We start from the raw sequence: 19747 nt of genomic DNA, 5'->3' as shown, positions 1-19747 counted from the left end.
ATTAAGCTTTCTGCCTGAAAGGCAGGGTTCGAGAAAGAAAGCTATACGCGTGTAATAGTCAAGAAGACTAAGAAGCATGTAAAACGGAGCACCACTACTCTCAACAGTGTAATGTTACTATCAATACTCATGCTTAGGCTAATGTTAGCATACTATCTCTGCGCTAGTAAAAGTCCGTTTCAGTACTAATAATGCAGAGCTATCATCATATAACTTCAAAATTTTATGCGACTCATAGAGACGGGGTCGGCCGGCATTCCAAGTGGAGGCTAGATGTGACAGCCTTCGATAAAACCAATGCAGATTTACGGTGACGGCGGGAAATTATTGGTAACGTTATAACCGCACGGAAAAAGGCTGATTCCAACAACACAACGAAATAGTTACATCCATCACTAGTACGGAAATATGTGTTCGTACTCGACTTCCTCAGGATTTTCGTCATGTTCTCCTTAGGCCAAAGGAAAAAGACAGCAACAAGTCGCATACTTTGTGGGGGGCACACACAGAATATCTAAGGCTTCTTAGATGCTAATAATGCTACCTTGTCGACCCTATATTTGCAGTGCTCGACAGCAAGCTTCTCGCAATATTGCGTTAATATCTCGTCTTAGTTCTCGTACTTCTCAAAATTCCTGTAAGACTTTGCCTCCTTTGCAGCCAGGCGGCGTGCTTAACGCCAGGTCAGCTTAGTCCCCTACTCTGCTCCAAGTTTGTTGGTGGGTGTCATGAGCTTTTGAACTTCCCAAGTCGGCGCTTCGCACGGTGCGATAAGGGCCGAATTGGCTCAATCAAGCCGGTCGTTCTCAACGCGAAGGCGAGCCTTTTCGGCCTAGGAACGAGCCTCTCGGTCTTTCAAAGCCTACAGCTTTCCACGTTCACTTTAGGCACTTTTCATCACGTGCTGTTAGGTAAAGTTCGTGGGAATAGCCTTGAAGTTAGTTATTTTCTTAAAATAGTGGTACCTAGGATGGAATTATAGTATCCGATGGAGCAACTTAATGGCATTACGAGCGCAATTAATCTCTGCATCGCCCACCTTACGTCTATTCCCCATATACATCTTCCAAACCTTTCTCCTCATACGAGCCGATCATGCTTGCGCCGCCGATCGGTGACGGCAGGGGGAGCTTCCACCTCCACGACGCGCGATCCCTCCGCAACCTCTGACCTAAATATCATGTAACCAAATTTATGATTGTATACTTATTGTACATGCAGGTAAATCATCAAGATGGCTTGTGTTCTCGTGGTCGGACCAAAGCTTTCACGAGCTGCAGCTAACACGAACCTGCATGCGGGATGCATGCGGGATGTGGAGTCGAGCTGCATCACTCATCTCTCGGCAGTACTCTCGGTTTGTGGAGAATGAACTAACATACACTAGAACCTTGCGCTCTTTACTCTTTGCGGCTTCCGCTGTGGCTGCACTACACCTCGGCCGAGCGGGGTACCTATAACACTTCGTCATTTAGCATGAGGATGCGCGCTATCTCCGCACATATCCCATGCATTTATAACATTCTGCAAGCGCACTGTTGCTCAGTCCATTCCGTAAATCATTAGAAGAGTAGGAAAATGTGTTTTATTCACGCCGCGCTCGCAGCAGCTCTCCTGCGGGTTCTTTATGTCCTCGTCTCCGCATTTCTCTCTCCGAACCGCTCCATCCCCGGCCCCTTCCTCGCCCGCTTTACAAAGCTGTGGTACTTATTCAACATCTACAAGGGTACGCACGAGCAAGATGCTATCGCTCTGCATCGTAAGTATGCGAAACCCGGCGAATACTTCGCTCCCGTAGTTCGCCTCGGACCCAACATGTACTCCCTTAAGACGCCCGAAAAGATTGTTTACGGCATATCGAGCAAGATGCCAAAGTCCTCCTGGTACGAGGGCTGGAAGCACCCAAGCCCGGAGCGCTGGACGGTATTCACGGACAGGAATATCAAGCGGCATTCCGAATCGCGCCGTGTATATGCGGGGCTGTACGCCATGAGCGCTTTACTCTCCTACGAAGCGTACGTTGATGACTGTGCGGACATCTTTGCCCGACGATTAGGCGAACTTGCAGGTGGAGAGGCAGTGGATATGGGACATTGGTTCCAGTGCTACGCGTTCGATGTCATTGGTGCTATCACGTATGGCCAGCGTTTCGGGTTCTTGGATGAGGGGAGGGACTTGGGAGATACAATGGGGGCGTTGGACAGGAGTATGGTGTACTCGACGCTGGTGGGCGTATATTCCTTCTTGCATCCCTGGCTGTACCCCATCCTAGAAAAGTTCCCGTCATCAGGCGCCGCGGGAAGAGCGTATCTGATGCGGTTCGCTCAGGGGGCGCTTGCTCAGCGGTGGGCTGAGCGAGCCGCAGGCAAGAGAGAGGCACGCAAGGAGGGCGAGCCAGAAGATTTCGTGGACAAGATGCTAGACATGCAGGCGGTGAAGGACAACATCTCGGACTACCACGTTTTCGCGCTGACAATGAGCAATATCGTTGCCGGAAGCGACACTACGGCCCTCAGTCTGAGCAGCGTGCTGTACCACCTCATTCGCACACCGCATGCGATGCAGAAATTGCGCGAGGAGACTGCACAGTGCATTGCAGAAGGCAAGTGCACGCCCGACCGCATCTCCTTCAAAGCCAGCCAGGAGATGCCGTACCTGCAAGCCTGCATCAAAGAAGGTCTCCGCCTACACCCCGGCACCGGTCTGCCGCTGTGGAGAGTCGTGAACGAAGGAGGCGCTACCATATCCAACCACTTCTTCCCCGCCGGTGCAGAAGTCGGCCTCAATACGTGGGTCGCGCATTATGACGCCGACATTTGGGGTTCTGACGCCTCAGTCTTCCGGCCCGAGAGGTGGATAGAGGCGGATGTGGAGCGGTTGAAAATTATGGAAGCGCATTACCTACCGTTCGGGCTGGGTTCGAGGACTTGTATCGGACGACATATTGGGCATCTTGAGATGAGCAAGCTGATACCGCAAATTGTGAATGGGTTTAAGTTTGAACTTGAGGAGCGGGAAGGGAGGTGGAAGACGCAGAATATGTGGTTTGTGAAGCCCGTTGATTTTAGGGTGAGGATTGGGGTGAGGCAGTGAGTGTGATGTGTGGCTTGACTGAACGCAGAAGACATCGTAGTACTAAAACACGACTGATCTGAATAATTACAGTCAGAAGTGCAAGGACACAATGTAAGATTCTGCATCATTTGGAGTGAAGGACATGCATATGCTATATACTACTTGCCCACCTCCCACCTAGATGTTTGCTAGAGTGAGACTGTCATTGAACGTCAAGGTATACCGACTCCACCCACAATAAAGATTACTCCGTCAACACGCTCATGCTGTCTAGCTCCCGAACACCTGATCCAGTAGTCGCACAAACGCTAATCAAGACACTGAGCCACAATAATGGACTACCATCGATCCCAACCACTTCACGGATATTTGGCCTAGAACTCATCAACCTGCCTCTTCGTAATCTTCAAATGCTTCTCAATACTCCCCTTCTTCGCCTTGCTTTCCACATGCTCCGCCGTACTCAGACTACTATAGAAGGCTCGCACCTTCTCATGCGCCATGACTTTCTTTGCATCGAAGCGCAATACTTGCAAGCCAGCCATGCTCGTCGCACGCGAGAGCGCGACGTACGCTTGACCTTTCTCGAAGACTCTCCCCAAGTCGACGCGTACACGCTCGAGCGTCTGACCTTGGGCTTTGTGTATGGACAGCGCCCATGCAAGAATCAGAGGGATTTGCTCGCGAGAAGCCTGAACCTCGCCGTTCGGTAGTTCTATCTTCCACGATTCGCGCTTGCAGAGGAGGTCGCGGGTCGTGCCGTCGGAGATGGCGAAGCGGACAACAGGGTAAAGCTGTTGGGTGCTTACACCCAACGCCTTCTCTTTGAGCTTGGTGAGGGCTTCTAGCTCAGCCGTGTTCTCTGCGCCCTCTAGGAATGCGTCTTCATTGTCCTTGTAAAATGCAAACATCTGCTCCGTCATGAAGCCTGTGACCTTGCCCAAAGAACCGTTGACTAATGTATCATCCATATTTTTGACAAGCATGACTTGCGCTCCCTTCTTCAGATAAATAGTCGAAGGTACCATGCAGCTCTGAAGCAGTTTATCGCGCTTCTCTTTGTCCACGACCGTCCCACCATCGCGAGACTCGAACTCGTAGATTTGACCTTGCAGTTGGTTCATTCTAGCCTGGTTCGCACGCTCAACTTCCTGGCGCGTCGGGAACAGTTCCGTAGCTTCGATATTATCTTCGGAAGTGGGAAGGGCGCGGTCGAGTTTCCGGAACTGAGCGATCGAGGTGGAGGTCAATCGACCTTCGCGCATCTCGTTAAGCATACCCGCGAAGACGGGGTCCTTTTGACGGAAAACATGGGTCAAACCGATGGTGTGCTCGATGGAGGTGGTCCAAGTTCCAGCGTCGAAAGCGAATCGAGCCATCTTCCCGTATTCCGGTACTGGTGGAAGCTGGAAAAAGTCGCCGGTGATAATGAGTTGAATTCCGCCGAAGGGTCGGCCATTGTTGCGAATAGTTCTCGCGATCTGCTCCAATTTATCGAATAGATCTCCATCTACCATGGACACCTCGTCGATAACAAGGACTTTGGTGCGCATCCATCGCTGCTTTGCTTTTGCGTTGCGGCGAATCTTCTTGACGAGATCTTCGACAGGTTCCTTGCCCAGACCAATACCAGCAAAGCTGTGTAAGGTAACACCTCCGATGTTACACGCTGCTAAGCCTGTCGAAGCTGTGACGGCTACACGATCAGACTCACGAACGTACTTCCTCCGCAGGCCCGCAATGATCTCCCGTAATAGAACGGATTTACCGGTACCTTGTCACTGGTCAATAAAGGTGAAAAGGCTTGAGTAGGAGTTGCACTTGCCGGCAGAACCAGTGAAGAACACACTCTTCTTACTCTCTACGACCATGTTGAGCACGTTCTGTTGCTCCTCGCTTAGGAATATGCGATGGATAGTGGATTTCTTCTTCTTCTTGATGGCCGCTTTCACATCCTCCTCCGTACCCTCATTGACCTTGGCAGCAACGGCCTTCTTATTTGCTTCCCTTAATGTCTTCTGTTGCTGTTTGATAGCGCTCTGCGTTGTGTTCCAAAGGTAGTCAGGCTTGCTCGACTTCGGTGCCGGTGTCGCTGTCACGGCGGCTTCTGTTGGTCTCCGCTTCTTTGGTCTGTTTATTTCTAGCTCTTCTTGCATCACTTCCTCTATCGCTTCTGTCTTGACCTGACCTCCGTTTTGCAGCCAGGGTAGGGTGCGACGTTTTGTAGGGACCGGGACTCGTTGCGGTTTGGGCGGTGTATTAAAGTGCTCTGGCGGGGAAGACGACCATGGTATCGGTTGGCTGCTCCTCAATTCGTTTTTTGGCACCGTTGTCGTCCGTGCCGTTGAGGAATGATACGCTGAGTCTGCGGTGCTTGTGCGCGGGAGGGTCGGATATTGTACGGTGGTCTTGGTTGCGGGGTCTTCAACATCCAGGTCAATGTCGCTGTCGAAATCATTCTCATCAAAGAGGACAGCCGATAGCGGGACCGATTGGCCGGTCTTGGTGTCGTGAAAGGAAGAAGTAAGATCATTCTCGAAATCTGTGATGTTAAGGGAGGGGTAGCCGAAGGCATCCTCCTGTGAGCCCAATGCCTTCGCTAACCCGCTCGAGGTTCTCTTTATTCCATGCGTGTGCCCCGAATTCTGCCGCTCCGGATTGTGCTTCGGTACATTGCCTGACAGGGTCGATAGTGGACGCGTCCCGATCGATTTCTGTGCACCTTGTGGACTATTGAAGGCCCCCGCAATGCTCTGCTGCTTTTGTTGCGCCGCGTGCACTGGTGAAGGGTGCGTTGGTGCTGCAGCGCTATGGCTCTTAACCGCGGCCTTGAACATTGTCTTGGTGGAAAGTGGTCGTGTAGAAAGGTAGCCGAGGTGAGCGGTTTGGGGAGGTCGCAGCGCGGTTCGACGGGGAAGGTGCGACGACGTTTTTACGGAGGTGAATCGCAAAGACGCGCCTAAATGGCAGAGAGCGACGAGCATACAGCAAGCTAAGGCCGCAACAACAAATGAAAGAAACAGAGAAAGTGTATCAAGGAGCGGCATGCGCATGCGTTAGCGACGAATCAACCTTGGTGTGACGACGCGTTCGGACGCGAAGGGTAGCGCGTCCAAGCTTTGGTGGGACGGACTGGCCATCACGTGAGTTCGTGGACCCCGGCCCCGGCCCTCCTTCCCTCACGCAATGTTAGTCACTTCCTCGCAGGAAGACGATCGAACGCAAAAATTTGGATCACCAGTGAAGCTCCGTAGCAGCACCACCAGATATTCGCTGCCATCTATCTTTCAAGCTACTTCTCTCCACCATCACAAGGACCTATCAGGGTACGATGTTGAACACCAATATATTTCTGCGAATGCGGCGATGAACCGCATTTACTCTTACGATACAACAACTTTTGGGGCCGTCTATCGCCAACACAGCCGAGGCAGACTAGACATTTCGATTGATTGAAGAGAGGAGATGCATGCGCTTCGTGGATGGGTATTGGTATGACGCCAAAACAACACGACACAACGACAAAGACAACTGAGGAAACGCAACTCTTTTCGTCGTTCGTCATCATCAAAACAAACTTAAGCGGTCCAAGCGAAGAGGTGTGGAGAAGATAGAAAAGGAGATGGCAGATGCAAAGCGCAAGGAGATTCATTAAGAAATTGAAATCCGAATCCGACAACACGCTCACCCACACGAGGGTAATATCCGCCGATGCGGAGATAGAAACACGTACAGGTGGTTAACTCGTACGCCCGGCCAACATGACCCAAACCAGACATAAGCCTTTTCAAAGACGGCATGACACCCAAGATCCTCCCGCTAACTAGACAGCTGTTTTGGATAGAACCGAGAACAGAATGATCGCATGACATGAGCCCGTGGAGACATGAGGGGAATGATAGGATAAACGTCCAAATGGGTGGAAATAAGGGTGCTATCCAAACAAATAGGTAGCGCCAATTTAGACAACCAGGCATGTCGTGAAGATAAAACAGCGCACACGAGAGAGGAATGTATGGGGGCCCAGGAGCAAGCAGCGTAGCTGCTCAGCCCTGGTAGCCGCCGAAGCCGTTCTGGTTAAAGTTACCCTGCGGCTGCTGGCCCCATTGCTGCTGGGGTTGGCCGCCGCGACCAGCATTGTAGCCGCCGGCGCTACCGGGCATCTGCTGGTAAGGTTGTGCCATGCCGGGTCCGCCGAAGCCAGCTTGGGTCTGGGCAAAGGGCTGTCCGCCGGGGCTTGGACCTGCCCGAGCATTAGATTGTGCATTGCGATATCTGAGCTTCCTTCGGTGCCGCTCACCTTGGGGTGACATAGGACCCCCTGGTCCCGCGCCATACTGCGGGAAGTACTGGCTTGGAGTCTGCGGATAAGCCGAGTTGGGACCCGCCTGAGGGGAGTAGCCATCAAATTGGCCAGTCGGCGGACGGTCCTTACCCCACTAGAATGCATATGTGAGCTGACTGAGACGGAGAAGAAGGGAAAAGAAAGGACCTACGCTGCACTTGAGAGGTCGACCGTTGACGTTGTAGCCATTCAGCTGACAAATGGCCATGGCGGCGTTCTCATGAGTGTCCATCTTGATGAAAGCAAAGCCACGGTCGGACTGGAAACGGGTCTCGGTCACATAACCGAAGTTCTGGAACAGGGGGACGAGGTCGGACTGAGAGGTGTAAGGAGTGAGGTTGCCAACGTAGCAAGTAGTCTGCCACTGCGGGGTTTGCTGAACGACCATGTCATAGCTCTGCACGCCGTGCGTGGGGAAGTGGTGGTGTCCGAAGGGAGTGGTCGGCGTCATTCCCATGGACGCCATGGCCTGCTGCTGGGAGATGGAAGGCTGACCCTTCTGGTTCGCCCAGTTGCAGCGGATCGCGCGAGAACCGAGCCACTCGCCATCCATTGAGCTGAGCGCTCTCTCAGCGTCAGCGCGGTCGCGGAAAGCGACGAAACCGTATCCGCGCGACCTTCCCGTCTTCATGTCCCACATGACACGTGCCTCAGAGACAGGGCCGAAGGTCGAGAAGGCTTGGAGAAGAACCTCATCGTTGACCTCGTTGGACAAATCGCCTACGAAGATGTGGAAGTGGTTCGAGGTGTCTTCCTTGGCCGTGTTGTTGGACTGGTACGCCCAATTGACGCGAATTTCCTAGCATCTGTCAGCACGAGCGCGGGGTAGTCGCGGGGCTGAAAGGTTGTACGTACATTGTTGTGCACGCGGCGGCCGTTGAGGGTCTGCATTGCGCGTTCGGCAGCGCCAGGGTCGTCAAATTCCACAAAGCCGTAGTTGAAGCCTTTTTGACTGAACTGCACGCCCATATTAGTCTCGACAGCCTATGGGGTCAAGTTAGCTAGGTCGGCGCTACCGGCGCGTGGCCGGAGCAACCGCTGGTGAATGGTAGAATTACACTAACGTTCTTGTCTGGAATAATTTTCACGCTCTGGACGTGACCCGTCGTCTCGAAGATCTGACGCAGCACATCCTCAGTCACGCGAGGGTCCAACCCTCCGACATACAATGCTCTCTTGTTCGGCTCGGGAGCCGCGCGGCGGGGAACGTAGCCAGCGCCCCCGCTGGTGGGAGACATGACACCGGCGCTCATGGGCGAGCTGATGGCCGTCGGGATGGGGTTCGTGTTCTGGGGGATGATGACGGGCGCCAGCGGCGGCGGAGGCATGTGCTGCTGGGGCTGGCCTGGAGCACCCCCATCGTAGCCAGGGGCGCCGGCAGAGGCAGAGGGCGGGGGCATCTGAGGTTGCGAGGTGGCAGAGTCGGCCATGGTAATTATTCTAGGTGCACCACGAGAAGATGCGCGAGAAGGCTGAGAGTACGGAGAACCGAAATTCGTCAGGCGCAAGCGAGGTATCGGGCGACACTAAGGCTACCGTGTACAAGACACGCGACGACGGACGTGGGTACTACGCGGTGGGGAGGACGGTCTTGGACGGCACGACCCAGGCGGCAAGGAAAGTAAGCGCAAGAGGGAGGCGCGACCGACAAGACACTCGAATGCGGAAGGAAAGAGAAAGAGAAATAGGAAAGGGCGCAGGAAGACAGGAAAGCGACACCGACACCGAAGGACGATGAGACTTGGTCAGGCTTGATCCACTGTGGGGTGAGAGAGGAGAGGAGGGAGGTCGAAGTCTGCGATTCTTTAGGGTGACAGCCAGCGCTAAACCCCTACGGCCCGTTGCAGCCTTGGGCCGTGTAAAATACAGGGTATGCACATCGAGGGCGTGGACGGCGACAGTGGCCAGCCCTCAGGGCGCACTTGGTCCGGAAGGATGCGCCTGCAAACATCTGCGAAGGATGACGCGAAAAGGACCGCTTCGCAGGCCTCGACGAGTCGCGGAACGATGCAGCAAACGCAGGCTGCCAGCCTTACGTGACGTGGGCGCGGTATTGAGGCCTCGATGGGGATGTCTGATACACGGGAGCGCTTAGTTAGCGGCTGCGCAATTTTAGCCTGGTCCCTCGTTCTGCTCGCTTCATGCACCCAAGCTGTCGAGGCCGCCGCGGCTTGTCCAGCTCCGCGCGCGCCTTGCCTTGCCCTGCCTCACCTTGTCCTGTCCTGGCGCCCCGACAACGGCGACGAGACGACAGCAGCAGCACCGTCGCCATGGCCAGCAATGCGCCGCAGGAGCCGCAGAAGCAGGCCGGCCCGCCGCATGCGCTCGAGAACATGCAGGCCATGATGAACCTCGTAGTACGTCCGAATGAATGCCCCGCACACCGGCTCCCCCGAGCTTGCCCTGACCCGCGTGCAGCTCATAACCAGTGGCCGCTACATGAAAACCGTGAAGCAGGCGCCCGCAGAGTCCGCCAAGATGCAGTTCCAGCTGAAGCGCGCCGTCTCCGCCGGCAGCGAGCGCTTTCACGATTCGCTCGACGAGCTTGAAAACGAGATCCGCCATGCGCAAGCCGTCTTGCGGCGCGACCTCGCCCATATGAGGGCCCAGAGGAAGGAGAAGGAAGCTGCGGCCAAACAGAAGGAGGCAGAGAAGGCGCGACTGGCAACCGAGTCCAAGAACATCCCAGCGCCGCCGAAGGAGGAAGTCGCAGCACCACCCGCTCCTGCCAAACCAGCGTCGCCTGTGCCAGTCAAAGCCGAGCCTACAGAGCCCGTCAAAGTCGAGCCTGCGGTGGAGAAGGAGCCCACGCCGAAGGAGCCGACCCCGCCTGCAGATGTGTCTATGGAGAATACAGACGACCTCGGGGGTATGCAAGAGAGCGAGTTTGACTTTGATGCCATGTTCGGCGAGAGCACAATGGACACTTCAGGCGATGCCGGCAACGACCAAGGCGATCTTAATCCAGACGCGGATGCCGACCTTGACTTCACCCTGGGTACGCAACCGTCCGACGGGCTCCTGCGTGGGCTCGAAGACTTTGCTAAGGACGGTGCGGATGACACCGCAGGCCAGAACAATGCCTCCACCCTCGACCTTGACTTCAACATGACGGACATGCCCGACTTAAACGTAAGTGCACCGCCGCAGCAGTCGGCCACTGCCACGACCCCGACCCCGAAGCAAGAGGACACTGCGGGCCAGCAGGCTACCACCACCGACGAGCTGAATCTCGAAACCATGACCTCTGACAACCTCGATGATCTCTTCGACCTGGACTACCAGAATCCTGAGGCAACTCAATTCGACGACGCCTTCTTTGGCTTCGACGAGAACTAAGGGATCGTCCGTCGTCGGCTCTATTGAATAAACCATTCCCCATCTCCTTCTCATCTATTGCATATAAAACCGGCGTTTGGGTAAATTCGCGGGAAGTGATACCCTCGACGAGCTATGCATGCTCTACTATCTAGAAAATCACCCATACCAATCATCGTACAAGCGGAAGAAGTCCGTTTTCAAGCAGTCTTTCAACTCTCAATATGTTGCTGCACACTGCTAGTGACACGAGCTGATTGAGTTCATTCATGAAATACTTCAAAACTTCAAATAATATGGTTATGCAATCATTCGGTCCTTATTCTATACCTACTTCGATAGCTCACCTAGAAAAAATTCACTGCAACTGCAACATGAATCTTATGTACTAGATTTCTTGCCTTTCTTACCCTTTCATTGTAAATGTCCGTTGGTCACAGCTATTCCATAGCAAGCCATCAGTCTGTCATCCATACGATCCTTGTGGATTCGAGATGGCGATGATACACGATACAGACATGAGCGTGGCGGTTGGTCGTCGTGTCATGGTTCTTGGTTTGAGGACATTCGAATGCTACACCTGCTGCGTTACGGACTGTATACTACATATGTAATGGAATCTGCTCGCTGTCAGCACAAACGAACATCGAGATGTCATAGCACTTTGTTTTAGTCGTGGTTGCAGTGTTTGAAGCGTCAGCGACGCAATCCATTTTATCTGTCTACGCGATTTCATCGGCTTTTTCCCGAAGCTCGCCTCTCCATGTATAGTACATTCATGCTTCATTTCCTCATGCAGTGCCATGCCATGCATAATAATTCAGACCATGTGTGCCATGCCATGATCAAAAATGCTTGGTCAGTGCGAAATGCAGAACACTGACCGAATACTAATCAAACACAAGCCATCAAATCAGTGGCTGGGAAAGCAAAAAAAAAGGGGTATATGTACATTGCGCACAACGTGGGTAGAATCAAACCGTATTCAAATCATCAAGAGTAGGTGCTGATGCTGTTGTCGTCGGCTCTGCAGCGTGAGCGGTCTCAAGGTTGGCATGAAGGCTTTTAGGAGTAATCACTTCTTGCTTCACTTCAGATCTAGAAACCGGTAGGACGCCGTCATTGGCAATCGATGGTGACCGCCCCTGAATCCCTGTGGACTCGTCCATGTGAGGAGTTCGTTCGGCGGTTATTTTGCTCACTTCATGAGTCTTTGGTCCACAAGGTACCGTCATAGCCTCAAGTGCAGGATCCACAGGCACGCTGGGTTTTCTGGCTTGCTGGCGTGGCTGCTGCTGTGCCTGGTACTGCGCTGCGCGGGTTGGCTCTGCACTGGCACTGAACGCAGGCGATGTTGCTGGTTCCTCGTCGACGGGGATGCAGCAGTCTGCATCAAGACCAGCCTTAACACATCGTCCACAAGGGCGTTGGCGATCGCAGCCCTTCTTCCTTTGTTTGCATCGCTGACAACGGGGCTTTGGTGCGTCATATTCGCCAGGCGGAGGAATCGGTGGATGTACACGTGTTTGGGTAACTGGCGGGGGGGACAAGGTCTGGTCGTGTTTCTATGGGCTTAGCTGGCGCTGGCTCTGGGACGAGATTTGGTCTACATCCCGGAGACACAGCTGACGTAGGCACTGGTGCTGCGCTTTCCCGCTCTTCCGGGTTCACATTTCCAACCACCTCTTCAATCATCGAAGAGAAGTCGAGACTGATGCCATTGACCGTAAGTATTTTCGGCGTAGCGTTGCCGTCCTGAGCATCGCTGTGCTGCTCATGAACAGGTGCATCAGACATGATCGCATCGTTGATATCGAAGATGCTTGCTCCACTCCACAGGCCAACCGTGCTCGTGTTTGGGTCCTCGAAGACAGAGAAGTCGAAATGTTTCGGTGGAGAGCTGCTCGGTACGGGTAAGTCGCTAGACAACGAGTCGTTTTGCAGGAAATCTCCAAAATGCAGGATGCTATTACGGCCCGGTGTGTTGAAAGTCGCGAAAGCAGACATGTCAAAGTTTTGAGACGGCGAACCAGGAAGCATGCTGTCAGAGAGTAAGTCGTTAAGTTGCCGGGTGAAGGGAGTCTCTGGGGCTATCGTCGCATTTCTTCCATTGCCTCTAGGCGTTCGAGAGAATCTTGAAGGCGTTGACAAAATTGCATCGGCGTGACGCATGGGTGTGAGCGCGACACGTTGGCGTGAACCAGGTGTTGGTGTCTTCAATAGATCCTCAAAAGAAGAGCTTTTGGGGGGCGTCACCTTGGGGGACCCAAAGAGGTGCGCCAGATCATCGTCCTCAGTGGTTGCCGGTGGTGGACAATTTTCCTTGTCACCGTCCTCCATGGCTGCGTCCGACAAGGACCTGGCCAAGTTGCTGTCGGCTAACGACTTCATTTCGCCAGGTCTCCGAGGTGAGGGGAAGAGTAGTCGGCGTGTGGGTTTAGGTGTCAGATCACCATCGACATCGATAGGGGTGTCTTTGCTTCCACTACGGACGCCCACGGGGCTAGACTGGAAGGCCCGCTCAAGTGCAGCCCGCGCTGTAGGCTCGTCAAGTTTGGAGCCTTTGCAAGCTGTTTGCGAGAGTGGTTGCATCTGAATATCCCTGGTGCCGTCTAGTGCAGGAAGAGCTTCTGCTTCTAGGTGTGAATCGAAAAGACCTGAGTCAGACTCTGGAATAACTGCATCAGAGGTGAAAAGGTCAGTGTCGGCCTTGGTCCTTTTCGGTTTCTTGAACTTCCTCGCCTTGTCTGCGGATACTTGTGCCCGGGACTTCCCCCATACATCCTGTGGTCGCATTGCATTCTTCTTCGACAACCATAGTCCACAAGGGTTGCAGAGGGTAAGAGTCGTAAAGAGATCTAGCTCCGATCCGTCAGGCGCCAAGTCGTTCTTGAATATACGGTAATGGGGGACTCCCTCATTATCCGCAGGGTTCAAGACTTCATATGCCACGATGGCGTTGCCTTTCGAAGATAACTCGATGTTTTGTGGGGTCCCATTCACAACCCGCGTATATGCATGTCTCCAAGCTGGCGTCTCGATCTGCCCACAGTTGTTGCAAAAAGTCGGCAAGTGGCCCTTGATGATGGCTTCCTCCAACTTCTCCTTGATGAGCACTTTCGTTTGTCGTCTTGCACCGGACCCACTTCGAGGCTGTTTCGGTCTAGCATCATCAGGGCCTGCGGCATCTGACATAGGCTCACCAGCCCATGTTTGCGATCTGACCAATCCTCTAGCTGCTTTGGGAGGCGGTAAGGGGAGACTGGGAGTCCCTACGCGGAGTTCTGGTTGTCGAATGGCAGATGTTGTTGCTGTGTCTGCTGGCGGCGATGGGCCTGTCGGGGCATCTTTAGACGAGAAGATCTCGACGGGAGGCTTTTCAACGTTGTTTCCTGTTGTTTCGATACTCTGCGATACGCCATTTGAATCGTTTGTCCCATAGTGGTTCAAAAAATGTTTCAGTAGGTTCGGGTCAATTGGCTTCGATTCGGGTTCCTTCTTGCTATGTCCTGGTCGATCTGTTCGAATCTCGGAGGTCGGTAAGAGGTTGCTAGGCCCAGGGTTGATTTCAGACCAAGGGCGTTTTGAACTATCTCGTTTCTTGCGCGTACGCACCTCAGGCGCCGCAGGAACTCCACTGTTGTCGTACGCTTTTCTTCCTTCTTCATTGTGAGCACTAGCCATGTCACTCGCGAACCCAGAATCATTGGGGGGAGGGAGCATGGGAAGTTCAGGACTGGAGGGAGCGGGGGAAGCAACATGCTCGGATAGCATAGGAGGTGAAGAGGGCATGTTCGGGGGAGTATCCGAAGGACTGTCACCTTTATCGTCATCTGCAGAATCTATGGCGTTGTCCGAGAAGATGCCGCTGTCGTATGGCGACACGTAGGGACGAGTTTCTTCCATCGACGCGTTTCGTAGCAGGCTTGGAGCTGGAACGCGAGATTCATTCGAGTGCGACCCAGCATGACGTGGACGTGGTGTGGGCGCACGCGGTACTTGTTCGGCTGACACCGCAGCGCTAGCATTAAGAGGTACCGGACGGTGCAGTCGCACAGATGCTGCAGTACTAGCAGTCACCCGTAGCGATTCGATATTGGGACCTAAGGCTGTCTTCTTTGGTCTCTTCGCTTTTGTTACACGAGCCCTCTTTTTAGGCGGGCCCTCGTCGGCCTGCTCGAGATTGGGATCGGTTGCGGACGGGTAGTAAGGCGAATTTGCGGCGGATTCGCTGTAGAAAGACGCTTGCGAAGCGGGACGGTATTCTGGGTGCATTTGGTACGGGTACGCAGACACCGTGCTCATGGCGGGACTAGAAGCTCGGGTGTCATGAGCACTGAAAGACAAGCGATGATGGCCATGGAACGAATTGTTCCTCATCAACTCATTGAAGGATTCGATCGCATTCGTGGACATGCTTTCCGTCATCGATGGGGCATCCATGGGCGTGGGTTGGGCTAGTTGACCAATGGCCGGGTTTGCTTTGAGAAACTCTGCCCACTCCTTGTAGTCCATTCCTTCAGGCATGATCTTGCTAAGGCTATGATACCGCTCCATATTCTCCACGTATTCGCTCTGCATGCAGGTCGGAACAGGAACAAGCTTGAGCTTGACCTCCAGCGTCTCCTTGATGCCATTCGAAAAGAGGCCTAGGATGTTCTTGCAAACGCGACCGGTGACCATAGTTTGTGATTCCTCGGCGGGGGCATTGGGCGTTATAGAGGCAGAGGCAAGGATCCATGATAGCATGCCTTGTCCGACAAGGGGCGTTTCGTACTCGGAAAAGTCGTAGGCGTATACGGTGTAATCATGACCAAGCTTGGCGACAAGTTCCGGACTGAAGGCGTGGTGTGAGCCTCTGATCAGCTGTAAAACTGCAGTGCACATGACCTACCTTGCTGACACAATAGCCTGAATACAGGTCTTGAGCTCGATAACGCCCACCTGCGTCGTCTCGTCCAGGGAAACAGTAGGGACGCTCAACGCGTTCGGTAAGCGGGCAAGGCAATTTGATATGTTCTGGTCGTCAAACGTGTAGAGTACCTTGACTGTAAGATGATTAGTTAGGCGGCACTCTTATTGCCTCGCTAGTGGTGCTTGCCTCGCATTAGCCGTCGCGGGATGTCGTTCGCGCCTTCCGTGTCGGCGTCGGCGGCAGCATGTTGGACGGCAGCACCTTCAACACCTGGCGATGGTGTCGACATGGCTGCCGACGAGAATGATGACAGGCCAGAGCAGGTGTGGTGAGCAAAGGAGAGTCGAAGTGGTGGAAGTGTCAAGGGAGGTGGTCAGTGTTGGCGTATCGCGATCAGATCGGCGTGGCTGGCAAGCACTGCGAACTGCGTCCATGGGTCGCGAAGACGCGTTATTGAAGCACGCGAGTGGAAAAACGGCGGACGCGGGCATTAATCGAGTATAAAATCAGAGCGTTCGCTATGGCAAAGCTGGTTACAGGCCCCAACGACCCGATTTACGCAAGAGGAGGAGAAAAAGCGCGTCATACAAGCGCCTGAGCGCGACGATGAGAGTTCAAGATGGTCGAGCTTGGACGCACAAGCTCCGTCCGGCAGCTTGCGTGACTAAGACGTGACACACGCGTTGATTGGCTCTCGGTGCCGCAGAAACTATCCACCGCTAGGCGCTATTGAACTTCCGCTTCATCGCTGATACAACTTGCCCACCTTCATAGCCGTTGCCGTGGTGTCGCGCGCTCAGATCTCTTGCCGAGTCAATTCTTGCTGGCCCGTGCCTCGCCTTTACTCGGACATCGACCCTCTCCGGCTCGTTTTCCGCACGCAATCGGTCCAGGCAGCACTTGCTCACGTGCAGCAGGATCAAAATCATCGCACCTCGACCCCTCACTCCAAACAGCTTGACATATAACATGGTGGACGCAAAGCTCCAGTATGTGATGAGATATACTCTGGCGCATAGCAAAAGCTGACATTAAACAGGGAGCTCATCTCCAAGCCCCGCGCGGAGTTGACGTACGTATCGCAGCCGACTCCATGCTAGCTTGCTTTGCGCTGACCTTCCTTCCAGCGAATATGAAGTCGCGCAAGTTGAGGAACACGAACTCACGACCGGTCCCCTCTCAATCTTGCAAACAGCTGTTCGCACGCGTACTCAAGTCCTCATTTCCTGCCGCAACAACCGCAAGCTACTCGCCCGCGTAAAAGCCTTCGACCGTCACTGCAATATGGTCCTGGAGAATGCAAAAGAGATGTGGACGGAGACACCCCGATTGGCAAATGGACAGCTCGGTCGCAAGGTCAACAAGGACAGATTCATCAGCAAGATGTTCTTGCGCGGCGATTCCGTCATCCTCGTTCTTCTCAGTTAAGATACCCAATGAGGTCGTTCGGAGGCACGGGGAAAGGAATTGGATCAAGGATGTTTCATTGCGACAAAGGAGTTTTGGTCCTAAAAATACAAGAAAGTCGCACCATCGGCAATGCATTATACGGTTCTTCACTTCTTCAATCCCTCGTTGAGGCCCAGTAGCAGCTCTGCAAGACCATGCGCACCTGGATCTGGCACATTCTCCCAGCCCTCGCCGCCGACGTATACCGTTCGTCCAAGACTGGCCTTCATCCCCTTCGTACCCTGCGCTCCCTGATCCGCCGCTTTGGCAGCCGAGTCTACGTTTCCTGTTTTCGAGAGTGTGTCTACGAATGGATACAGCGCGTCCATCAACGTTCGGTCTCCTGGTTTGGCAGGGGTGTATCTGCCCAACGCTTGCACAGAGGATTCGAGCGCTTTCGCCCAGATTTGTGGTGTGATAGGTGTCGGTGACGAAGGCGAATTCTGTCGCAGACCGTGGGCAAGCGCGTTCAAAAAGATAGCATAGATGGCACCGGAAGTTCCGTCCATGGCCAGTTCAACGACTTGAATCACGTTCTGCAAGAAGATCAGAGGATCATCAGTTTGCTTCGCTTGCTCCAACATCTGCAAAATGGCTGCCTCGCGTTAGTGACGGGAACGAAAAGATGCGATTGAAATACCTTCGGCGCCTCTCTTCAATCCAATCCCACAGTCACCGTCTCCGACGATTGTGTCGTATTTTGTGACGTCCGGTTCTGCTGCAATCAGTCTCGCCAGACCTGTTTTTAACGCCGATTCTGCAAAGCCGTAGTCCACTGACACGATGTTAGTGTTTGCCTGTCCTTGAACGGCATTGTGCTTACGTCGTAGATTGCTTGGTTCCGCTTCGTCCTCATCGGACCCCCTTCTTGCCTTCGCCAACTGTGCGCCCTTCGCCCATGTGCCGCTGCTTACTGCAGCACTCCAGCCAGTCGCCTCCGCAGGCGCATCTAGCAACTCTATCATGGAAGAGTCAGCGCCCAGTCCGGTATCCGTGACCTTGAGCAAACTGATGCTGAATCCCAAGCCATTCAGGCTGGTCATGTATGTCCCCGACAGTATCCTGGCAGGTTTAATCTTCCAGTCATTCGCAAGCTGCTCTACGACTTCGTTGGTAATACCTCCCAATTCCAGCGCGCTCACGCCGCCGAGGTTGTTGACCAGCAAGACAACTTCATCTTTCTCGGAGATGTCCAAGAAGTTCCGATCCTTGTCTGACCTGTCTAGACAATAAGACAACATAGTCTTCACAAGCTCTGGCAGATCAGTCGTCTGTCGCTCGGAACCAGGCTCGTTGTGAATGCCCATTCCGATCTCGATCTCCGACTCTTTGAGCTCATCTTCGCTGCCATCAAGCTTGCGCCCAGGGACGTGGACGTGCGAGAGCGATGATCCAATGGACACGATATTATCGGCTGTCAACTGCGCTATCCGCGACACGTCTTTAAGGCTCGCACTGCAATCAACATCAGCAAACTCGGTCCATTCTTCGTCCACGCCACATCCACACTCACCCCTTCGCTGCCAACGCTCCAGCAATCTTCTGAACTAGACACGTCCCCGCAATCCCTCTTCTGCCGACTTTTCCACCCCTCTTCCGTCCCACACCCACATCATCCCCTACCACCACCATATCCACCTCCACACCCCTACTCCTCGCTTTCTCAACCGCCATTCCAAAGTTCAGCACATCCCCCGTATAATTCATCACCACGACCAAAACCCCCTTAGTCTTGTCCACGCGGTGCAGGATACATCTCCGGACCTGTTCCGCGCTTGGCGACGCGAAGATAGTTCCTGCGACCGCGCCGGAGAGAAGTCCGCTTCCGACGAAGGAGGAGAATGACGGCTCGTGCCCGGAGCCACCGCCGCTAACTATGGAGACCTGTGACGTGGAGGGGGGAATGGTAGGCGATTTTGTTTGGGAGGTCGACGGTTACGGAGGGGTTGGTGTGGGTGAGGGCTTGCAGGGCGGTCTTGACGAGATGTGTCGGGTCGTTGATGAAGTGTTTTGCTGGTGGCTGTCAGTTAATTCAGGACAATCAATTCACAGCTTGTTGGGGTGGTGTGAGCGGGTATACTCACCCGACATGCTTGCGGCTTGCGATTGCGCCTAGCAATGGCTCTGCGCGTAGTTATTCAAACAAGTAGGCGTAGTCCGAATGAATGTACCGTGTTGCGCAAGAGAAATTAGGGAGAAGAAAGGAACACGGCACCTGCGAGCAGGCGCGCTTATTAGAATTGGTATCGCCATGTCGAATCACGTCGCGGGCGGACGGAGACCCGTACGATTGTCACTGGGCCAGGCCGCCGGCAGCGGGAACGACAGGTTTGGAGATGGGTGGGGTCGCGCTGAGGGGTAGACGCGTGCTGGTGGGGTCGCCGTTTCCTCGGGTACCCAGCGCGTGCGCTTCCCGATGCGGAAGTTATAGCCCCCCGCCCACTGCTTTCGGTGATGGATGTTGACTTTACGATGTTTTTTCTGCGACGTCTCTTGGTGTTGTGTTTTGGGACGGGCCTGCTGCGGTTAGAAGGAGGTCGGTCTGGAACAGTGTGGGGCTTGGTGATTTGCAGTGCTGAGTGATCGACTGGTCAGGCGAGCATTGCCGTAGGCATTCATGTGGCATTGTTTTCGCATTCTGGTAT

General features: G+C 53.9%; 6 protein-coding genes across 6 annotated transcripts; 3 read left to right on the top strand and 3 right to left on the bottom strand.

Moving 5' to 3' along the window:
- Positions 1-1578: 1578 nt before the first annotated feature.
- N0V89_007004 (uncharacterized protein) lies at positions 1579-3093 on the top strand (the record flags this gene model as incomplete). Its single annotated transcript, XM_056215770.1, has 1 exon — positions 1579-3093. One exon carries the CDS (start codon positions 1579-1581, stop codon positions 3091-3093), a length of 1515 nt encoding a protein of 504 aa, XP_056070017.1.
- Positions 3094-7121: 4028 nt separating this feature from the next.
- PUB1 (E3 ubiquitin-protein ligase pub1) lies at positions 7122-8820 on the bottom strand (the record flags this gene model as incomplete). The annotated part of the gene is made up of 5 exons (XM_056215769.1): positions 7122-7318; positions 7376-7514; positions 7572-8219; positions 8276-8404; positions 8479-8820. The coding sequence occupies 5 exons, from the start codon at positions 8818-8820 to the stop codon at positions 7122-7124; spliced, it is 1455 nt and encodes a 484-aa protein (XP_056070016.1).
- Positions 8821-9690: 870 nt separating this feature from the next.
- N0V89_007002 (uncharacterized protein) lies at positions 9691-10759 on the top strand (the record flags this gene model as incomplete). The annotated part of the gene is made up of 2 exons (XM_056215768.1): positions 9691-9774; positions 9839-10759. The coding sequence occupies 2 exons, from the start codon at positions 9691-9693 to the stop codon at positions 10757-10759; spliced, it is 1005 nt and encodes a 334-aa protein (XP_056070015.1).
- Positions 10760-12223: 1464 nt separating this feature from the next.
- On the bottom strand, positions 12224-15942 carry N0V89_007001 (uncharacterized protein; the record flags this gene model as incomplete). Its single annotated transcript, XM_056215767.1, has 2 exons — positions 12224-15604; positions 15907-15942. The coding sequence occupies 2 exons, from the start codon at positions 15940-15942 to the stop codon at positions 12224-12226; spliced, it is 3417 nt and encodes a 1138-aa protein (XP_056070014.1).
- A 680-nt stretch (positions 15943-16622) lies between these two features.
- On the top strand, positions 16623-17081 carry SMD2 (mRNA splicing protein; the record flags this gene model as incomplete). The annotated part of the gene is made up of 3 exons (XM_056215766.1): positions 16623-16642; positions 16693-16725; positions 16781-17081. The coding sequence occupies 3 exons, from the start codon at positions 16623-16625 to the stop codon at positions 17079-17081; spliced, it is 354 nt and encodes a 117-aa protein (XP_056070013.1).
- A 128-nt stretch (positions 17082-17209) lies between these two features.
- On the bottom strand, positions 17210-19193 carry dak1 (dihydroxyacetone kinase Dak1; the record flags this gene model as incomplete). The annotated part of the gene is made up of 5 exons (XM_056215765.1): positions 17210-17697; positions 17743-17877; positions 17926-18557; positions 18616-18976; positions 19187-19193. The coding sequence occupies 5 exons, from the start codon at positions 19191-19193 to the stop codon at positions 17210-17212; spliced, it is 1623 nt and encodes a 540-aa protein (XP_056070012.1).
- Positions 19194-19747: the final 554 nt, after the last annotated feature.

This window comes from Didymosphaeria variabile (assembly GCF_027946475.1).
Source record: "Didymosphaeria variabile strain IMI 356815 chromosome Unknown scaffold_5, whole genome shotgun sequence".
NCBI lineage: Eukaryota > Fungi > Ascomycota > Dothideomycetes > Pleosporales > Didymosphaeriaceae > Didymosphaeria > Didymosphaeria variabile.
This window is presented reverse-complemented; position numbering and strand designations above follow the sequence as displayed.